Raw genomic sequence first — 21,145 nt, 5'->3', positions numbered from 1 at the left:
TAATACAGAAATGATAATGGTTCCACTGCCATCGACGTCTTGTAAGGTTTGCATCTAGTGGTGATGGAGTGATGCTAGCTTTCTTGTACGACAGGGGCCAGAGGTTGCGGCGACTGTCGAAGGCCGGGATCGTCGCCTATACTTGCAGAGCAATATGTACATGCTTGACATGCAAGCAAGCGACTCTAGCTGACCTGGTGTTGCTCTCACCGAGGTGTATGTACGAGTAACTAGGAGAAAAAGAAGGCTAGGTGGCGTTGGTGGATCACGAAATTAAACTGGCGGTTATGGCCACTCGAGATCTGGACGAAGACACATGGATTCGACGGATCGAGCAACGCTGGTTGGCCTTTGCCTATGTCTTGATCCACAAGAAAGTCCACCGACAAAGTTGAACCTTCACGGATGGTGCCGTGCAACGTGCTTAGTCTCAAGAGGGAAAGCGAATGAAAGAATTGAGGCTCACCCCCATAAAGCTCTGGGGGAAATGATGTGATAGTTTAGCAAAAGCTTGGTTCGCTTGCGGAGAGAAGCATGTCGAAGACTCTGAATGTCGATCACCGGCGTGTGACGCAGGGACCTTGAAGCTTGGTCGTGGGAGAAGCCAATGACAAACCGCGCGGTACTCCGTATGAGACGTACCGTAGCACCGGATTGGGGGCATATTTACTCGTTGAAACCAACAGCCGTCAAGGCCACCGCATGTCGATCATCAACAGCTTTGGATAACATGAGAGTCGATCCACGTACCGTAATGGCGTAGAGGAACGTGATGTGGACCCCGTGACGGAGGCGGCGAAAACGTTGGCCCAGATCGAGCAACGTTTTCAGACTTGGAGCATCGCCGTTTTCGCAGTGGAGTAACTGGTGACATCACATATAGCGGCTTTCCATTGGGTGTTCCAGCCAGGTTTTTGCTGTTTCGACGTATCAACTGCTGTAATGCGTCAAGTCCTACAGTATGGCTACCACTGCTGTAGAAGCCGTGGCCGTACTGTTTCCCTCCTTGAGCATCGTGACTTCATTCAGACGGGAAGGCGTCTGGAGAGGCGAGAGAGGGAAATCGGATGGGGGCAGGCGGATCTGGGCTTCTGCTGTCGTTCTCAATGTTTTCTCTTTGCAATAAGTGGATGTTGAACGAAGCGGCGCTGTTTGATCTCGATGGCGGCCGCGTTGAATACGTTGAGGTTGAAAGCCACAGCATGTGTATCTGCTTCGTAGGGCCTAGTTTGATCAACCGTTGAGCTCATATCTCAATTGGGGCCGAACATCTGCTAGGATGCCGCATCATTGAATAGACGGACCTTAAGAATGCATGGGTGACAGTAACACGGTTCAGGCACACAAACCCCATGCCTACCTGATTGGAGCGAGTGATCGTAGCTTGCTCTTTCTTGGGCCCCTGACCCGTGAGGAAATGGAGAATAACGCTCTCGATCGATGACCCAAGGGGCAGGGGTGTTGATCTGGGCCTGTCTGCATTCCCTTCTCTTTGGAGCGTTTGGAGAGATTCATCTGCCCGCGTTTCCTCCCTCTTGGGGAGATTTGCATGTAACCGGAGACGCTAGCTATGCATTGAATAATTCGAAATCTCTGGCCAATAGCACAGATAGAAGATCCGGAAGCCCCGGTTTCCGGCATCTGTCAATGCTGAATAATGGACGGAGGACTAGAGGTCGATACTATCTCCAAGCTTGCAGCATGGCGTGCAATTGTGTGACACAAGAAAAGGGTCTCGAACATTTCGACTTTGTCCAAGACATGGCCTAAGAGGGCGGGCGCATGCATTCATTTGATGCAACGGGCGCTTTGGAGAAGAGTAGCGTGCCCATTGTAGCCGTTGCCCCCAAACCAGAGCTTTGTGGGCAACAGAGAACGAAAACATCAAGCAACGATGCTGGTTTGGAGCCCCGTAAATTCCCCCAATTCCTGGCGGATGGGCGCCCACAGTATCGCGTCCACGGTACTGTACATTATACAGTACATACTTGGTTGAGTCTGTCAATCTGTATCTGTCCCAGAGAAGCATTTGAAAGAGGCCAAAGAAGGACGGTATGACACGGGTGTGACGAGCATGACGATTTCCGATCAGCAGGGTCTCTGACAGGCAAAAACTTGGACCGTTTTCTCCAGTTTCTGCTGCCCACCGTTTCGACGGCTCATGCTCATACGTATCGCCTCCAGAACTTGGAAGAGAGCAATCTGCACATCCCTGGCAAGCCTGGACAATCTCCATCTCACCTAGGCCGGCCCACTATGATTGTGGTGGCGTGGGCCTCGCAGGACCCTGAACTGAACTGAACTGAGCGAACAGAAGAGCAAAAAGAAGGGTGTCGAGCTTGTGCGGAGCGGTGGGTGAGCGACGGTGGAGCGACGGTGGAGCGTTCCAAGACCGAAGAGGCGCTGGAGGCGATTATCAGCAGCGTCCAGCAGGGAACAGGCCTTGTTCGCCGTGCTAGCAATGTCGTGGTACGCCATTTTCACCTGCGCTACCGTCGGTTGATTCGCCCACTGCCGATCAGCTCGTTTGGCTGGCGCGGACAGGATGGATGGTTGGTTGGATGACCCAGTTCCAGACCAGGTGAGGGTGTGTCTGTGTCTGTCCTGTCCTGTCCTGTGAGTGTTGCGTGTTGTAATTGGCATGCAGCTGGTCGAGCCCTCGGAGGGGTCAAGGAATACTATCGAGAGACCCCAGTTTACCTTAGTTCTCCTAGTCTGATCCCCTTGAATGCATGTCGAGGTCGAGGTTGAATGAGGGGAAATGATTAGCTGGTGGAGGGGCCCGGATTGTGTCCTGCACATTTATAAAAGACCCTGAGATCCGCTCCTTCTGTTCCAGGCTCGCCACGACAGCATCTGATTTCCACAGCCTTGTCTCCTTGTTCCTACGTCATCCTTAATCGGCCCACCCAACACCCTTTCTATCAAACAGACTCAATCAAGCAACTACTTATACTCTTCGCCTCCTCGCCAAAGACTCTCCCATTGTATCGTCTCATCATCAACCAAATCTACTACGTACTCTATCAGCAGCAGTTCGAGGGTATATCACAACACAACCGCCCTCGACATCTACCAACACCATACTTGCACCTCAACACAATCCAATTCATACAGCATCAAACCAAACCAAACGCCATGATGCCCGGCAGACAAGACGCTTACTCCGTTTCCATGCCCACAAACTCTCCTCCTCCCCCACAGAGCATCTCCAGCTACTCTCGCTTCATCCACGATCACACAAAACGCCAAATGCAAGCCTTTGGAGCCGCCCTGTCGCCCACAAGTTCCGGTGCCTCGGGCCGGTCATCTGTCGGCACATCCATGACCAACGGCACAGCGCCCGCGATGTAACCATCTTTGCATTTCTGCAGGTGTCCAAAAGCGAAAACTCGCTGCTTGAATTTGCGCATGTTGAGCTTTAGCGGTGCTTCTCCTTTTCCCCCCTAGTGGTTTGCCAATGTAGCAAAGCTACTCTGGCGATATCGATTACGCCGTCGACATGGCGCATCCAAGATTGGAATGCATGCATAGACACAAAGCAACCTTTTCTTTACTCTTTACCAATAACGCACCCACCTACACTACAGCAAAAGCAACTCTCTGCATCATACCGAAAACGAGCCGACTTGGGACCACTCGCTAATTTGTCACCCGTTTCTTCTATTATTTTTTTTTGTTGATTTTTACGACTATATGATACACGCACGGCGTTTGGGGGGGAAATTTATGGCACAATATTAATTGGTTTGGGGATTTGGCGCAGTACATACATGGGACAGTTGGAAGGATGAGGGGGGCTATATCAGGCTGGAAAGCCACCGTACATGAAATGATAATAGCAATCGACGATGCATACACGAATTGAGACGATTCCAATCCCATGGCAATCTTTCTATCTACAATCTATCAGCCGTTTCGTTCTCAATTTATGTGAAGCCAAGTGATCATGTGTGAAGTGCTTAATATTATATTTCATTAATGAAGCCATTCCCGCCTGGTATTAACACCATTCCTGTACAAACGCCATGTAATAAATCAAGAGTAATTGAATCTTTGTTTCGTAATATTCAAGGCGCAGCGCCCAAAGTTCCTCCCTCACATCTTTCACCCCCGGCCATTACACCAAAGAGGGCTTCTTTTTTATACCAAGCAACGCAGAATGATCCTTCTTTTTCTTCACCACTCTCTTGAAAGATGCCGGCGGCGGTGGGGGCGGCATGGATGATGATGCTGCTGCTGCTGATGCTGTGCTAGTCTCTAGTGAAGATGTAGCCTTCTCCGTAGCCATCTCTCCGTCCCTTGATGCTGAAAACTCGGCACTTTCAGCGGTTGTTTCTTCCAACTCGCCTGAACCATCAGACGCCGAATTGCCCTGTCGTTTTGCCGCTGCTGCAAACGCTCGTCTGGCCGCCTCTTCATCTTCTCTGTCCTGTCGTTCCCGCTCCGAGTCCTCAGCACGTATTATAGTGTCTGCATAATCCGTGCCTTCTTTTTCGGATCGATGTATCCTTGCGTTTCGCTGTCGGATTTCATCAAGGGCATCGGCCGCAGCCATTTCGCGTCGGGCATCTGCATTCTTGGCCTCGAGATCTTCCATTGCATTCTTCTCTTCCTCGCCCGCCGCTTCAGCTTCCTCTCGCTCCAACCTGTCCAGCCTTTCCTCTACCGACTCTTCAGCTAGTTCTCGATTCCTCCAGGGCTCGAATGAACGCATAGCACCCTTGACCATCGCGTAGTCTGTATTGCGCGGGTCCGTGCGAAAGGTAATCTCGGCGCTGCATCTTGTGCACTTGATGTGGAAGAAGAGGATCTGGATGCCGAGGTATTTCTCATCTGGTCTGATTTCCTTGCGAGAGTTGAACTTGCGTCCTTTGTATATGTATTCGCCACAGCTCAAACATTTCATGGAAAAGGGAGCCATAAGTCGGACGGTTTGGATTCTCGGCCCGGTGGGTTTGGGCCCTCGGCGGCGGCTGATATCATTGGGATCGAAATCCGGGGGGTAGTACTTCTGAAGAACTTTACGCTCAGACATTTCGGGCTGCGGTGTTGGGTATCGTAGTTGCGGGGCGAAGAACGCGAAACAGAAGCTGAATAAGTCTGAAACAAGGAGGTTGTGAAGAGAAAGGTTGATGGAGTGGCGTTGATGCAGGAACAATAAATGTTGACATCCAAGTACCTAGAAATAAGGCTGAGGTAATGTCTCCGGAGAAACCTCGGCAAGTAGATAGTGTGGCGATAAGATAAGATTTCCTCGCCCATGCAAGGCTGAGCCCGGAAACCTTGAACTGCCATCTCCATGATACACCTCACACTTGACTTATTATTTGCCTTCCTGTTGTGACTTTCACTGCCACTGCAATCGGGTCCGATATTAGAAGAACAATTCTTTACAACAAAACAAGAGCAACATGCCCAAGGCAGAAGTTGGCTCAACCAAGCACTTGAGCAACAAGCTCAAATCAAAAGGACTTCAGCGCCTGAGATGGTACTGCCAGGTCTGCGAAAAGCAGTGTCGCGATGCCAATGGATTCAAGATGCACACACAGTCCGAAAGCCACGTGCGACAAATGCTCGTCGTCGGCGAGGATCCGAAAAAGTTCATCAACCAGTACAGCGACGAGTTCCTCAAAGACTTTCTGTCGCTGTTGAAGACGGCTCATGGAGAGAAGCAAGTCCAGATCAACCAGTTCTACCAGGAATACATCGCCAACAAGGAACACATCCATATGAACGCGACGAAATGGCCGTCATTGACCGAATTCGCTAAATACCTGGGGAAAGAAGGTCTTTGCCGGGTGGAAGAGACGGAAAAGGGTCTTCATATTAGCTGGATTGACAACTCGCCTGACGCTCTTCGACGACAAGAGGCGCTGCGGAGGAAAGAGGCCCAGGATCAAGGCGATGAAGAAATCGAACAGCGTATGATTCGAGAACAGATCAAACGAGCCCAACAGAGCGCCGGGAAACGCGATGCAGAAGGCGAAGAGGAGTCAGAAGACAGGGAACTCAAAAGACAAGATGGCGAGAAAATAAAATTGTCGTTTGGCGCGAAGCCCAAGCCGGAGCAGGAGCTCAAATCTACAGAGGAGAACCCTGAAGCATCAAAAGATGCCGAAAAGAAAGAAGGGCCAGATGCCGCCGCGTCAAAGGAGGAACCAAAACCAGCCGCGAATAAAGGGGGCTTTGCCGGGGTGTCTCTGAAGTTTGGCGAAAAGCCACAGACGAAGAACGTCTTTGCCCAGGCAAAGAAGAACGCGTTGGCTTCAGGGTCGAAGAAGGGCTCCGTACTACAACAGCCCAAGAAGATGAGCGAGGCTGAGAGGATCATGAAAGAAGAGTTGGAGAGGAAGAGACCTAGCGGCTCGGTCGGGTTTGGGATGCCTGGGGGTAAGAAACAGAGAAATCATTGAACGAAACAACGAGTTGGGACGGCGTTTTAAGGGGGTTTTGATATAGCGTATAGATTGCATATGGGAACGGATATATCTTTGTAGCATGTTGCGTTTCCATAGATACCATAATGACCTAACAACAATTTAAATATTAATCTTTGGTCCTCCAATGTTTGATTCCATCACCAAAACGCCGTATTCGCCTCTGTTGTACGCCAAATCATTGTGTGAACATCCATCTTCGTTTAAGCATCGGCCTCGGTCTGCGTGCCATCTCTCCTGCATCATCACATCAGTCTCTCACTCCCACCGAATACGAAAAGTCCATCCTTCCAAAAACGTACGGAATATATTGTATCCTATACTCATCCTCCAAAGAAGACCTAATCTCGTCGGGGAGCTGGCCCGAGACCTTGATCGCGTACACGCCGGGCACGTATCCGTCCAAGCGCTGCCACTTTGCGACCCACGACTTGGCCGGGTTGGCCAGCGTTATCAGGCCCTCAAAGACCTGCGACGTGCAGCTCTCGATCTGATCCTGCGAGCCGATGAGGTGCAGGAACTCCTCGCAGTTGGGGCACCCCTCGTCGCGGAAGCGCTGTAAAGATTTGGAGGTCAGCAGGGCTCGCGTTTCTGGGGGGAGAAGAAGAGAGACGGACGCTGTATGTCATGACGATGGAGCAGACCATGCAGGCGCGCAGGTAGCGCTGCTGGCCGGGGGTGACGAAGCTGGACATGCTGATGCTGCGCGGTAGAGGGAGGGAGAAGACGAGGTTTGGTTGGGTTGAATTGGCAAGGCTGAAGATTGAAGATGGCAATGAATATCAATGGGTCATTTTGGCGGAAAGGCGCTGGAGGAAACGCTAGTGCGGAATTGCTTCCGAGGCGTGCAGTACGTACCGGTACGTGTGTTGGAGCTGTCCGCAGCGTTTTGACATGCAAGAGGATATATGAAAATGTTGCATTACTATAATGTGTATTTTAAATATTTGATTTGATTCTTCATTTTAATAAATCTTTTATTCAACCAGTCAGTACATCTCGTTCTCTCTTTTCCGTGTTCCTATGATTCCATAATTTCACCAGCCCTGCATTTTAACAAATGATGTATCTAACCCAAAACATGCAACAAACGCGATTTAGATTTTCAACCTCCCAAGACTTCTTTTTTGAACACCACTACCAACTCTAACATGGAACTCACACCCTTCCACTTGAACTATCTTTTCAAGATGAGCCAAAACTCAAATTTGAAGGCCGAGAGGTCAATACTGGACAAGACGAGACTTCAAAAATCGCACGAGCTCCTCACATGCACCATCAAGACGCCACCCTTCTCATACGTCCATCTGGAGCTTCTGACGAACCCCCCCGATGCCGCCGTCGAGCTCGACAATCTCCAGGTCAAATCTTACTGCACGGCTGCTTTGCGCCAGTTCCTTGGATTAACGGGCACCGCAATTCCTCTCGATGTTCTCAAAGTCGAGGGATCGGAATCCTGGGTTCGAGTGCCCCGAGAAGATCTCGGCTCCTTTGCCGCAGCGCTTACAGCCTGGAAAGGCACCAGTGATGGAGGCGTCGAGTCTCTCTTACGAATCAAGCAGTGCTCCGACTGGCTTGGCACAATGGTTGGAAGCCACGGACAGGATCGGCTGTGGAACAATTGAGGTATTGATGCTGCATAACCTGAAATACCTGATCTACAACGCAGTATATCTAAGTGCTGCCTCTTGCATGGCCGTATTTTGAAGCTTTTTTTACTGTTTTTTTATACCCCGTCGGATACCCGGAGGCTGCGGGTTTAAATGGCCCCCAGCTTCCTAGAAGCCCTTCGTCGCCTCTCTTTTGATCGTCCTAATACCTTACATAAGGGACGACATTAGAGAGCTTTGAGCATAGGCCTATTTGTCATGTTAGAACCAGCTCCTGAAGTAGCAGAAGGAGGAGGGATAAGAGGGAGACTCACCATTGGCCGAATGTTTGGGTGCGGTACCGCATCAAACTGCTCGTACCGAAGCTTATAATCAGGTCCAATGTTGATGTAAGCGCCCCTGTTCTCAGTTGAGTCACAGTATCTCGGAGCAGAGAAGACTAAAGGATTGTCAATCGTTAGTTTTCATCCCCCCCCGCGGCAATAGATGCTAGCCCAATCGACATGAGACTTACCAGTAATGCATTTGCCATCGTGCTGCACTTCATAGCCATCCATGCGCACTTCGTGACTTCGAATGACGGCCTCTAGACCATTGTTCTCGCAAAATCTCTTGGTGACATCGGGGCCGAACTGCATGCCGACTCCTCGCTTGCTGGGTCCTCGGCCGGGCTCGTCTTGAGGATCGGTCCACAGCATCTCCATCATCAGACCTGACTGACCAGGCTGTCGCTGGCTATGTCGGTTCAGCTTGCGAATGTCGTCCAATGTAACTTTATCATCGGAGAATAAACCTCCGTGGAGAACCAAGTACTTGGATCCGATTAATGTGGCCAGGGCCAACGCTGAGAAACTCTCGGAGAATAGCCTGAAAATCCTGTGATGCGTGTCAATTCATGCTGGCCGTATTGGTGTCAAGAGTCCAAAATCCAAACTTACCTGTCGTTGTACTTGGCTTTGCATTCTCCTTCAAAGCCATAGACCTTGTTCATGTCATCCGTCTCGTGATTTCCTCGGTTCAGGAAGAAGTTGTTGGGCCGTAGCCACTTGTAGGCGTAGAGTAGTAACGCAATCTCGGTAGACCAAGAACCCCTGTCGACGAAATCGCCGTTGAACAAGTACCAGTGCTTATCCGATGGAACACCGTTTCGTCGGAACAATTCCATGAGGTCAAAGTACTGGCCTAGATTCGAGAATAGGTTAGCACCATGCAAGAAATAACCAATAACAGATATGCCACAATGTGTTTTGCCTACCGTGGGTATCACCGCAGACAGTCAGCTCGACTCCCTCGGGAACTTCCACCTCCACCATGGTGGGCTCCTCGTATACGATTTTCTTGACGGCAATGATGATCTGGTAGACGTATTTCTTCGCAATGAGCTTGCCATTCTTGAATCTCTCCATCATGTCGTCGATAAATTCCTGTGTCATCTCGCTTCCGAGTTTTACTCCGTCATAGCCATCCTCCAAGGCCATGGACTCCAAATCAAGCCCCTCCGCAGCCGATGGCTCATCGCCGACTTCGATGGCGGCGAAGAAGGCCAGCTGGCGCACAATCTTCTTGCATTCCTCCAGCTTGAGTCGCGCGTCCTTGTTGTTGGGGTCCAGCCGGACACACTCCTTGAAGTCTTCAATCGCATCTTTGGGTTTCAGAATCGCAGTGCGGGCGAGGCCTCGGCGGAAGTATGCCTACACATTGAAAACCCTTGATTTAGCCTCCAAACTCTTGTACAATACGGCCGTGGGAATCTTGTTGTACCTTGACCAACTTCGGGTTGATCTCGAGGGCCTTGGTGGCATCGGCAATGGCATATCCGTATGCTTCTGTCTTGATGTATGCCTAGAAAGCAGAGTCACAGAACCTGTTAGTCAAGCTGCAGCCTGGGGTACAAAGACCGAGCCGGAGCGAAATCGGGTTTACACACTTGGGCTCTGTTGGTGAAAAACGTGGGCTCGGAGGCATCTGCGTCGATGGCCTTGCTGTAAAAGGTGATTGCCGTGGGGAAATCGCCAGAGGAAAAGGCCTTGTTTCCCTGGTTCTTGAACTCGACAGCCGTTTGCGACATGGTGAAGAGGGGTGATTATACAGTAAGGCTGGACTGGAGCACGCGGAGATATTGGGAGGGACGCCGAGGGCCGTGATATCGCGTGCGCCAGACCGTCGCAAGGGGAATTCGCAGGATTCGGAGATGGGAGAATGCACAATGGGAAATCTATACAAGAAAGACGGGCTCTTTGTCCTCGGCCGGTCAACGTCACAGGCTGCAGCGTCTGGAGGGACAAAGGGAGAGGGTTGGACTTTTCGCAAAGAGAGCCCAAAACCTGGAATCGATAAAGAACTGGGGATGCAGAGTGGGTTCTGGATTTGGGCTAACAGGGTCCGAATGAGGAGAAAGGCCAAGTTTGAAGTGCAGATGCCCGCCTAGGCTGCTCTAGGGGCTCCTCCATAGGCTGCCGGGCCCCTGTAATTGTGCTATTTGCCGCTGCCCATGTGCCCTGTGGATGTCGGAGGCGTCCATGTTCCAGCGGCCTAGCCGGCCCTAAGGCCATGGGCCAGCCTGTGGCTTTCCGTCCATTGCGCAGTTGACAAAGACAAAGCCCGGATGGCGGCCATGTGTTGGTGCTGGTGCGTGCTGCGGTCGGATAGATGCATGTACCGGTACCTGTGCATGTGGCAGCTCGTGGGGGCGGGTGACAAGGGCCTTTGCTGGCGTGGCGGCAGTGGTCCGGAGTACTGCCAGTGGCACGGTACTCGTACTTTTCACATGGGTGACTCTACCCTTGTCATTCATTTCGACAACTCAACGGCCCAAACTCTCCTGCTTGCGCATCAACAAACAACATCTCGTCATAATCAAAGGGCCATTTACGCATCAACAAATCAGTCTCTAAGGAACCACAGCCATACAACATACGGCAGAACGCGAAACCAAGTAATCGCGAGGCTTCGTCTTGACACGGCTGGCCATGGAGTCTGCGGCTGGGGCCTCAAACGCCCTGGTGCGTAAGAGGACCGACACAGATCTGATGCCACCTCCGCCACCAGCAAAGAAGATCAAGAGACCCAAGAAAGTGCTGGATGAGGATACGTACACAGAGGCGCTCTCACAGATTATCGCTAGAGATTTCTTTCCGGGCCTTTTGGAGACGCAGATTAAGCAGGAGTATCTGGATGCGATGGAGTCGAAAGATGCTGCCTGGATATCAAGCGCCAGCAGGAGACTTCGACACGTCATGACTCCTGGTCGAAAGCCTACCAGAGCCTCTTCATCAATCAACGCCACAAACGGCAGCAACACTCCCACGAGTTATGTTGGCGATACACCAGCGTCCGTGGCAACAAGCGTCACGCAAGACAAACCGGGGCTGGACCTCAACCTGAGCTTGTCCACATTTCAGGCCACCTACACTAGTGAAGACAATGAGAGCTTCTACAAACTAATCGACAAGCAGAACCAAAAGAGGGCCGATAAGTACGCCTGGCTCTGGCGTGGAAATAAGCTTCCTTCGAAGCAGATGATTAAACAGAAAGAGGTCACCGACAGGCTAGAACAGACGCGGAGTCTTGTTGACGATGGATTCAAGAGAGATTTATTGGCCATCAGGGATGTTGAAGAGCGGCCTGCAAGGCCAGACTCTTGGAAGGCAGCTCCACGGAATGGCCTCATGTTCGAGCCGGAGGGCCTCGAAGACGGAGTTAAGACGGTTGCCGAGAGCGCCGAAGAGCAGTCTCGCATGGCGCCAAGGTCGATAAGCTATGAGAATACGAGGATGCCGCAGCCTCATGTGCCACAGCGACCCCCATCCCCAACCATGTCGTCAGTACGCGATGCCATTGCGGGAAAGCCACGACAGCAAGACCTCGACTCCAGCATTGTCGGCGGTGGTGAAACCCCACGAGTAAATGGGTACGCCTTTGTGGACGACGAAGACGGTGACGACGACGCATCTGCCAGGGTGCCTGCACCTATCAACTTGGGACCCGGGGATGCGACAAACCCCTTCAGGATACAAGACCAGAGGGAGCGAGAGCTTCTTCACGAGCAAATGGTGGAGCGAATCTCCAAATCAAAGAGCGAGTCTCAGCGAAGAGGATTCACGGGCAAGGTCAGCCAGATGGAGACACCGAGATTCACCAGTGGCCCGAGAGTATCAGGAGGCTTGACGCCAGCCGCACAACGACTATGGAGCAAGATGGCGACTCCGCTGAGAGGGAAAGCCGCCGATTCCTTTGGACAAGCAACTCCAAGGAAACCCAAGGGCTCGCTCTTGAGGAGCGTCAGCAGAGTGCCCCCCAAATCAGATTAAATGCGGCCATTCTTCATTTCGGGACTGAGGCGGCATTCTATATTTTACTATACGTGTTTTATTCTGGAGAGGGCTATATAAGGATATTGGTGGTGTTTTGGAAACTGAATTAGCACGGCGTTTTGAAAGGGACAATCGTCACATGGAAGTTTATACACTGAGTTTGTTAGCTAGAAGAGGACTATAGAGAGAGTCGAGGGATTCGTAAAGAATTGACTCAGCCGATTATTTATTAATTCATCCATCAATATTAATTTCACTTTGTAATCTATTGATAATCTGATCTAGATGACATTCCCAGTTGAGTTGTGCAGAGCCCACCCTCAGCTTAGAATCCATGATGCGCTTTGGTGACATGCAGTTTCGTCGCCCCGCTTAACTGCATAATTTGACGACGTCCGACTAAAACTTGGGCGGCCTTTTCCGAGCTGCAACTCAATCATACGAATCTTGAACTCGCAAAACAGAAGCTTTTCAAAGACTCTGTTTCTTTTTTGTTTCGGCGCTTCGCGGCTGCTTAGTTCACATGGGCTTTGTGAACTTTGCGATTGACCTTGCGGCGGTGCTCAATGCCTCTCGGTCTGTCGCATCAAAGCATGTCGCTCTCCGCGGCCGGCAGCTCGATGTCTACAGCAAGACGTCGAGTGTTGCGTCTCTGGTGAGGAGCAAGGCTGCTGGTCCAGTGCAAACGGAAGTTCCAGAGCACAAGGAACAAACGGACGAAGGCGAAGTTGTGGGAAAGGAGGCCGTGGATGCTGAGGATGTTGGTGACAAGAGCTCCGAGTCTGCGCCGGTTTCTGAGGCGCCAAAGCCGGGAGACTTCAAGCTCCACGAGCAGCCAATCTTCAAGACTTCACTATCTGGAAATGATTCCATACGACAAACAATAGAGAATGCGCCTGCGAATACCTCTCCGGCTCAGAACCAGGACCAGATCAAGGAGGAGTTGGACGTTCCTCAGGGGATTGACGTCAACATCTTTCACACTGCGCGAGGCTCCCAAATTCTCGACTCATTGCGCAAGCAACGCGGAAAGCCGGAGGGCCGCAACGAGGCTGCTGGCAGTGCTGCAAAGGAGCATCCTCTACGATACTGGCCGCGACCACCTCCTGCTGTGGAGGACGTTACTGAAGTCACCAGTCCTACTCCTTTAGCTGTTGCCGAGGCTGAAAGCAGTAGTGTTGATGCTACGGGTAGTCAGACTCAGCAGAGTGTACAACAATCAGAGCCTGTAGGGACTACAACACCGGGGTCAACAAGTACGTCGCCGCCTGAACCCCAGGTTGTGCCCGAGGCTGCTACAGAAGCCGCGCCAGAGACTGTGGCAGAAGATGTCGCAAAGGCTTCACCAGAGTTTGTGCCGGAAACTACCCAAGAGACTACGCCAGAGACTGCTACGGAAGATGTCACAAAAGCTTCATCGGAGCCTGCATCGGAAACTATATCAAAGATTTCACCGGATACTTCTCCCAGCCCCATTGCAGACAAAGAGGAACCCAAGTCTAGCGCCGTCAAAGTAGACGAGGAAATAGTCGGAGCTGTGAAAGCAGCGGCCATCCCCGAAGCACCATCCGTGAATATACCTACCTATCAGCTTCGAGAATCCAAAGTACCCGCTACCCGATTCAGTCGTATTCTCAACTACGGCGGTCTGGCTGCCGGATTGTTGGGCGGAGCCGTGACGGAGAGCGTGAGCAGAGCCTTTGGGGGCGGTGGCGGAGGATCCGTGTTGCTCAGTGGAGGGAACATGGAGAGGTTGGTTACAAAGCTGTCTCAAATGCGAGGTGCTGCCCTGAAGCTGGGACAAATGATGAGCTTTCAGGACTCGAAAACAATGCCAGCCCCTCTTCAGGAGGTGCTCCAGCGGGTTCAAGACCGAGCTGACTACATGCCGGCGTGGCAACGGGACCGTGTTTTGACCAGTAACCTTGGATCTGACTGGCGAGACCTGTTCAGCGAGTTTGAAGAGAAGCCCATTGCGGCCGCTTCGATCGGCCAGGTCCATAGAGCCGTGCTCAAGTCAAACGGCAAGCGAGTGGCAGTCAAGATTCAATTTCCCGGTGTAGCCGATTCCATCAACTCTGACCTGGACAATCTCGGCATCTTGCTCACGGCGACAAAGTTGCTTCCCAAGGGCCTCTACCTGAACAAGACGATCGACAACGCCAGACTAGAACTCGGTTGGGAATGTGACTATACGCGCGAGGCAGAGTGTGCGAAGCGGTACAAGGAACTGCTCCAGGGCGAAGAGGACGTTTTCGAAGCGCCAAATGTCCATCTGGAGGCATCTGGCAAGCAAGTCCTGACCATGGACTTTCTCGACGGCATTGGCGTCACTCGCGTCACGTCGTTTACTCAGGAGCAGCGCGATTGGATTGGCACGCAGATCCTTCGGCTGTGCCTAAGGGAGATTACAGAGTTCAAGTTTATGCAGACAGATCCCAACTGGACCAACTTCCTCTACAACGCCAGCACCAACAAGCTAGAACTTCTCGATTTTGGCGCCTCGCGGGAGTTCCCCGAGGAGTTTATCTCGCAGTACGTGCAGCTCCTCGAGTGCGCATCACGGTCCGATCGAGCAGGCGTCAAGAAGTTCTCCGAGGGCCTGGGATACCTGACGGGCCACGAGAGCAGGACGATGCTGGACGCGCACATCCAGTCGGTCCTCACGCTGGCGGAGCCGTTCCTCGAATCGGCCCCCGAGGTCTACGACTTCAAGGACCAGACCATTACCGAGCGAGTCAGGGCGCTCATCCCCGTCATGCTCAACGAACGGTTGGCGCCGCCGCCCGAGGAGACGTACAGCTTGCACCGGAAGCTGAGCGGCGCGTTTCTGCTGTGCGCGAGGCTGGAGAGCAAAGTTCGGTGCCGCGAGCTGTTTGCCAACAGCGTGGCCAAGTCGGGCCATGTTGAGCGTTCGTGAGAGCTTTGGTCGATGGGGTGTGTTGTAATACTAGCGGGACGTAAGTAAAAGTTTTTGTTTAGAGAGAGGGCACATAGATTTGTTTTTCCTTACTCTTGGAAAAAGACTGAGCGAAGGAGAAGAAGAAACAGGCATCCTTTGTCTAATTTTGCATATTGTTGTGAGCATACCATGGCCTCTGACAACAACTTCGTCACAACACTCCATTCGAAACAGAGCCATCAAGTCCGATTAGAGGTCGCATGACGACTTGAAGAAGAGCAGAGGAATATTCATTCAGCTTATAACAACGCTGCTACCCAACACCAATTCGAATTTGTTCAATGCTTCCCCCGTTCCCTCTTATACTGCTTCTATCCGATCAAGTCTTGTATCGCTGTTCCCCTGACGCTATTTTCGCACGCAAACTTCTAGTTAACCCTTGCTATTCACCAACTCATTCTTCACTGTTGTCGGTTACATTCCCTTGCCTTGCGGCCACGGGATCGATGACGTCTGGCGAAGCATAGGCAAAACACTCTGGTGTGAATTTCCGACAGGCCGTGTATTTAGGTGAACCGGCACGAGGACATCTATTGAAGTTTGCTCTGCGGGTTTTGACGAAAGCGATGACCGCGTAGGCGCGTTGCCAGTCTTCATGATGGATGTCCCATACACACTCGTTTTCCAAACCCACTGTTGACTCCATGAATCTTAAAAGGTTGGACATGATCAACTTGTACATGCAAGCAATTACAGTGAGAACGGGAACAAGCTCGTCAAGGTTGGCCCAGTTTCGTACCGTCAGAGACTTGAGATGCCCACGTCTGTAGCTTACTAGAACCTCATCAGGTCTACAGCGGTCCAATATTGCTTTCAACGGGTGATCTGCCCCCATAGTAGCCAAGGCATGCTAGAGAATGACTCTGTGGGGAAGCATCATTGTACGGCCCCTTGCACTTTCGAAAAGCCTGCTAAAGACGATCAGGGGGGATATTACACGCGGGGCTACAATAGATGATTAGCCAGTACCCGTGACATGGTTTTATAAGGGGGGAGACGAGCATGGAATTTGTGTGTTTCTCTCTGGCATCGGACGATGGAAAGATACATGTATGATCCGAACGAGTTGCCTCATCCCAGATTTGCCAAAACTTACCAATAAAGTCAACAAAATAGTAAAACTGTTGGCGTGTGGAGAAGCCAAGGTACCGAGACAATAGGCTAGCGGTTCGCAAGACTCCATCAAAGTCCAACAAACGAGCAAATTTGAGTCGGTATCTGGAACATTCCCAATTCTTGATCGTCTTCTCGGAGATTTGGTCGGGCGGTGTTTGAGGCTGTGCCACGAAGAAGCCTTCGTCGGAATCTGTTGGCTTTTCGCTCTCTGGTATCGGCACACCCATGAACCAGTCAGTTTGGGTTATACATCTTTGGGGAGCCATAGTTGGAGCTGTTGCCTATTGCTGTTGATGATATAAATGGCCACCTAGGGGAGATTGCCGCTGAGTTTGGCTGAGAGGAGGCTGTGATGAAGGAGTAAACAAAAAAAGGCGATGAAGTACCTACCCACCTGTACCTGTAGGCAGGGGGAAGTTAGGTATTCAAGTCTTAGTAGTCTTGGCCTGTTAATCTCGCCATCGGACTTGACTACTCTATGTTGAACATTGTTATTCTTTAATCCGGACTTGCTAGCTGCCTTGTTGCGCGAGGCAACCGAGGGGACTCGATGATGCAAGATGATGCAGGCAAAGGACACGTGGAAGTAGCATTGAATCTTTATCCATTACTGTGGTAACTACTACTCAACCTGGCTATATCCCAGATTCCAGGTGATACAGAAGAGCAGAAACAGCCGGGCATCAGCATCTGTTTGAGTACCTACAGGTAGGTACCTATTTAAAGGACATGTGACAGCTGGGCGTGTAGTATTCAGGTAAACTACATATCCAGCTAGAGGCACCTAGCAGCCACCGAAGCACCAAGTATAGCGCCTACGGGTACGAGTACACGTATAGCAGAGACCCGGTAACCCGCTGATTTATTGAGAGCCTCAACAAGCTCTGTCTTCAAGGTTTGTGGCGCTCATGTGTTTTTGCTGCGTAAATCCGCTGCGGCTTAGACAAAAGGTACTTGCCAGGTACCTTGAAAAAAAAAAAAGACAGACAGACACAGACACAGCTCTTCAATCTTACATGCTAAGGAACCTGCATGTACTTGACATGTTACGCGCGACAGCCGGAGATGCAATTACCGGCAGCCGAGAGGGCGCGATTAGATAAGCGAAGGTGCAGCAGCGGCTTTAGGCCGTTTCGCCACCGAGAGGCCAGCATGTGCGGTTGGATGGCGGATGTGTGGCCGCAGCTCCGGATTCCTGGGACCCCTGGCAAAGAGAAAGAGGCGGGACAAGGAAGAAACAAGAGAGGAAGAAAATGGATGAATGAGTGGATGACAGGACAAGGGCGAGAGGGTGGAGATGGGATGAGTTTACGAGTTACTACTTGTACTTGTACTAGGACCCTTAGTATTGATTGATGCTTTGAGTACGAGTACATATGGTACCTAAGCTTGTACGGGTACGGGTAGCAGATGCAAGCACAGGCTCAGGCACAGGCTCAGCACAGCACAGACTTTACACGGTTGGTCAGTAATAGGCCATGGAGCTCGTTGTTGAATGGATTTCACCGGCGAACAAAAAGATAACGGTCAAGGTTCTGGGACCAGCGTCCGGCCCTGGAGCCTCGCTAGCCTCGAAAGCAGGGACTGCAACCCGCATCGTGCAGCTTCTTTTTCTTTTCTTCTTCTTTTCAATTCTTCTTCCTCTCTCTCCATTTCCACCCGCCTCGTCCCTCTAGTTTTTAGTTGTTGTGTTGGTCGGGCTCTCGTTACGACTGCACGAATAATCCTCGGCGCCAGAGTGCTGACAAGCCGCCCGCCCCAAGAGCTATGGCAATATCTCCAACGTTCATGACGTTGGTGCAAGGCTAAACGGCTAAGGGCCAACGAAACGAAAAAAGCAGGGAGGAGGCGTGTAGTGAGAAAACTGAAACTAATAAATCACTAGTAATACTAGGCACGATGGACTACTGTACGTGTACGTGCATCTTGGTACGAGTACAGAGGTGCGAGGAATATCGTGTAGGTGTAGGTAGCACTACAGTAGGCAACTTGTCACGCGCGGGAGGGCATACAGGTACATGCTGGTCCATGGCTGGTCTCTCTCTTGTCCATTTCTTTCTCTCGTTTTTTGTTCACGTCTGGGTCTGGTCTGGGGTGGCCACCCCCCCTTGTTGTTGTTATTATTGCTGTTGGCTGACTGGCTTGTTTCTAGCGGCCTCTGTTTGGAAACGAACGCCGAATCGATGGCCAACCTTGGTAGCTGAAAAAAAAAAAGTACCCTGTGAAAACACTGCATGCTACCAAGGCTGTGCATGTGCAATGAGATCCTTCTTGGGATGCGCGCATTGCGGGGGCTTCTTGAAACAAGGAGACGATGTGGGATTTTTTTTGGTTTCAATAAAGCGATGAATAATAGACAGGCAGGCAGGGGATGTAAACCAGGGCGGAGAGAGGCTAGAGCACGAGCGTGTGCAGTGCTGTGCAGTGCAGTAAGATTGGGTTATAGGGGGCAATAGAGCCAAATAGGTACCAATTTACACTACAAATAGGTACTTCGAGAAGAGAGAATCCCGGGTTCAATTTGAGATGGAAGGGTGGGAAGAGGTCACGGGCGGGTTGCAAGGGTTCAGCTGCGTTCCTCGATGGAACTTGCTCTCTCGGACTTGTGCCACTTAGATTGCTCTGCCAAGGATAATGGGGGAGAGACATGCATACATACATGCTGAATGGGCAAAAAATAAAAAAAAAATAGAAAAAAAGGTTGAGAGAGGGCGTAAAAGTAAAAGGAGGGGGTGGAAAAGGGAACCGGGGGGGTGGCATCGTAATCTTGTTTTTTTAATCTTCTCTCTCTCTCTCTCGCTCTTAATGTATCGGTCACTTTTTTTTGTTTTTGTGATGACCGAGATTTTGAAAGAAAACGGTTAGAGGGCGATTTTGGCGGCGAGCTGCTGTTCGTGGTTTAGGGCGGGGGCCGGCTGATTGTAGAAACCAGAGCGAGATGGGATGGGATGGGATCTCTGGACATGGATTGTTTTTAGGGGGGTTCGTGTCGTGTCGTTTCGTTCCGTTTCGTTTCGAGCCGGGTCGTGTCGTATCCGTTCTGTAATTGTTCTAGTTCTCTCTCTCGTTGTGTCATGGATCTACACGTGCTTCTGTGATGGTATAATGAATGTTTATACAGCTGGTACCAGACTATACTCGTACCTCGCTCCTTTGTCAACATTCATACACCTGCAGTAATCATACATAACAGCTCCCCTCCTCTTAAGCAATTGTACATACGAGTATTATTATTATTATTATTATTATTATTATTATTATTACATCAACATTGTTGGCCCCGGATATCCCAGTCACAAGCCCGCGAACCAATCACACGCCGCGCCCCACCATCGGCAACGGATCTCCCAAGGGCTGAGCGCAAGGCTTCGGGACGTGCGCCCGAAAATTTTCGGGATTACTGCGTCGACGCCCCCTTTGGATGGTGGATGGGGGGGTGTGCGATATTGCAGCTGGACCCGGAATCGTGATGGAGCGTCTCCTCTCTGGCTCTGGCTCTGGCTCTGGCTCTGGCTCTGGCTCTCCCCCCGTTTCCCTCGACCGTTTTGACTCGATCTTGTTTTCACGACTCGAGCAGCTTCGTTTTTGATAGGGAAAACCTGGTTTTGGATTTTAGAGAAAATGTCCACTTTCGGTGGCTGGCGGCAAGAGGATCCCGTCGTCCGGCAGATATTATATCAGACAGAGCACAAGGAAACCCGTTTTATGAGAACGGAGGAGGGGAGGGGAATATTCATCCCGGGGCGCCTCATGCCGACCGCCGCGCCCTCTGCTTGTAATTGTGTCTACATGTACTATTCCCCAAGGATCCCAACGCAACACCACCTTGCATGGGCTGTCTGTACGAAGTAACATGCCTACCTACTACATGACCACATCGTAGGTCGGCTTCTCGCAGCTTCTGGCCGGAGATTAGCAAAAATGTCAATCACTGCTACGCAAGCCAAGACTACCGCGGCTATACGAGCACCACAAGCAATGCCCGGTTTTGACTCCTTCTTTTTCTGTTCCCACCGCTGCTGATCTGTTTCTGTTCTGGTCCGCCTTTTGCTGTGATCCAAATTACGCACCCTTCTTTGCCCTTCCTCTCTTTTCTCCGTTCTCAAAAGCCCTTCTTTCTTCCCACATAACCTCGGTAAACGTTTCGCCCAGATCAACCCTCGTGCCCCCTTTGGGTCCCCCCCGGCCCCATCGCACCCCCTTCTCAGCTGACTAGCCACAAGAGATCCATTCCTAAATACCCATAGAAAACACACTCTCTCTCGACCCAAAAAGTCTTGAATAAAACAGAAATCTTGTGATGCCCGCTCAAGCCCCCCCCCCTCCTCCCTTCCTCCCACCAGCCCGGAAACAAGGAGGGGGGGAAGAGAAGAAGAAAGGACATACAAACAAAGGCGTAACTCGTAATGGTAATTGCCTACTTGTCCACTAGCCGTTGCAAATCAATGTTCGGACAAGGGGGGGTGGACAGGTCGGCGAGTGGCTTGGAAGGATTTGGGGATGGGATAACAACAAGTCACTCTGCTTAGGCCCATCTCAACGGTCAAGTCGCCCCCCCTCCCGGGAACTGGGGTCTAGGGGGGAAAGAAGATTGAGCAAGAAAAACAAGTAATCATCCATAGCAGAAAACTGTTGCAACTGTCCTTGTCATGCAGCTTTGCCGGGGGGTGGTTTGGTTGGTCCCAGTCCAAGAGGGGACGACGG

At 51.3% G+C, this 21,145-nt stretch overlaps 8 protein-coding genes across 8 annotated transcripts; 4 read left to right on the top strand and 4 right to left on the bottom strand.

Moving 5' to 3' along the window:
* Nucleotides 1–4,120: 4,120 nt before the first annotated feature.
* On the bottom strand, nt 4,121–5,038 carry Triagg1_10895 (uncharacterized protein; the record flags this gene model as incomplete). Its single annotated transcript, XM_062895016.1, has 1 exon — nt 4,121–5,038. One exon carries the CDS (start codon nt 5,036–5,038, stop codon nt 4,121–4,123), a length of 918 nt encoding a protein of 305 aa, XP_062750149.1.
* Nucleotides 5,039–5,414: 376 nt separating this feature from the next.
* On the top strand, nt 5,415–6,416 carry Triagg1_10894 (uncharacterized protein; the record flags this gene model as incomplete). Its single annotated transcript, XM_062895015.1, has 1 exon — nt 5,415–6,416. One exon carries the CDS (start codon nt 5,415–5,417, stop codon nt 6,414–6,416), a length of 1,002 nt encoding a protein of 333 aa, XP_062750148.1.
* A 227-nt stretch (nt 6,417–6,643) lies between these two features.
* Triagg1_10893 (uncharacterized protein) lies at nt 6,644–7,135 on the bottom strand (the record flags this gene model as incomplete). The annotated part of the gene is made up of 3 exons (XM_062895014.1): nt 6,644–6,677; nt 6,743–6,996; nt 7,058–7,135. 3 exons carry the CDS (start codon nt 7,133–7,135, stop codon nt 6,644–6,646), a joined length of 366 nt encoding a protein of 121 aa, XP_062750147.1.
* A 456-nt stretch (nt 7,136–7,591) lies between these two features.
* Nucleotides 7,592–8,065, top strand: Triagg1_10892 (uncharacterized protein; the record flags this gene model as incomplete). Its single annotated transcript, XM_062895013.1, has 1 exon — nt 7,592–8,065. The coding sequence occupies one exon, from the start codon at nt 7,592–7,594 to the stop codon at nt 8,063–8,065; it is 474 nt and encodes a 157-aa protein (XP_062750146.1).
* A 195-nt stretch (nt 8,066–8,260) lies between these two features.
* On the bottom strand, nt 8,261–10,118 carry Triagg1_10891 (uncharacterized protein; the record flags this gene model as incomplete). Its single annotated transcript, XM_062895012.1, has 7 exons — nt 8,261–8,299; nt 8,365–8,489; nt 8,565–8,926; nt 8,989–9,232; nt 9,306–9,741; nt 9,812–9,892; nt 9,978–10,118. 7 exons carry the CDS (start codon nt 10,116–10,118, stop codon nt 8,261–8,263), a joined length of 1,428 nt encoding a protein of 475 aa, XP_062750145.1.
* A 901-nt stretch (nt 10,119–11,019) lies between these two features.
* On the top strand, nt 11,020–12,360 carry Triagg1_10890 (uncharacterized protein; the record flags this gene model as incomplete). Its single annotated transcript, XM_062895011.1, has 1 exon — nt 11,020–12,360. One exon carries the CDS (start codon nt 11,020–11,022, stop codon nt 12,358–12,360), a length of 1,341 nt encoding a protein of 446 aa, XP_062750144.1.
* Nucleotides 12,361–12,886: 526 nt separating this feature from the next.
* On the top strand, nt 12,887–15,283 carry Triagg1_10889 (uncharacterized protein; the record flags this gene model as incomplete). The annotated part of the gene is made up of 1 exon (XM_062895010.1): nt 12,887–15,283. One exon carries the CDS (start codon nt 12,887–12,889, stop codon nt 15,281–15,283), a length of 2,397 nt encoding a protein of 798 aa, XP_062750143.1.
* Nucleotides 15,284–15,719: 436 nt separating this feature from the next.
* On the bottom strand, nt 15,720–16,707 carry Triagg1_10888 (uncharacterized protein; the record flags this gene model as incomplete). Its single annotated transcript, XM_062895009.1, has 2 exons — nt 15,720–16,099; nt 16,422–16,707. The coding sequence occupies 2 exons, from the start codon at nt 16,705–16,707 to the stop codon at nt 15,720–15,722; spliced, it is 666 nt and encodes a 221-aa protein (XP_062750142.1).
* Between the last annotated feature and the right edge of the window lie 4,438 nt (nt 16,708–21,145).

This window comes from Trichoderma aggressivum (assembly GCF_033847375.1).
Source record: "Trichoderma aggressivum f. europaeum strain CBS 100526 chromosome Unknown scaffold_092, whole genome shotgun sequence".
Taxonomy (NCBI): Eukaryota; Fungi; Ascomycota; class Sordariomycetes; order Hypocreales; family Hypocreaceae; genus Trichoderma; species Trichoderma aggressivum.
This window is presented reverse-complemented; position numbering and strand designations above follow the sequence as displayed.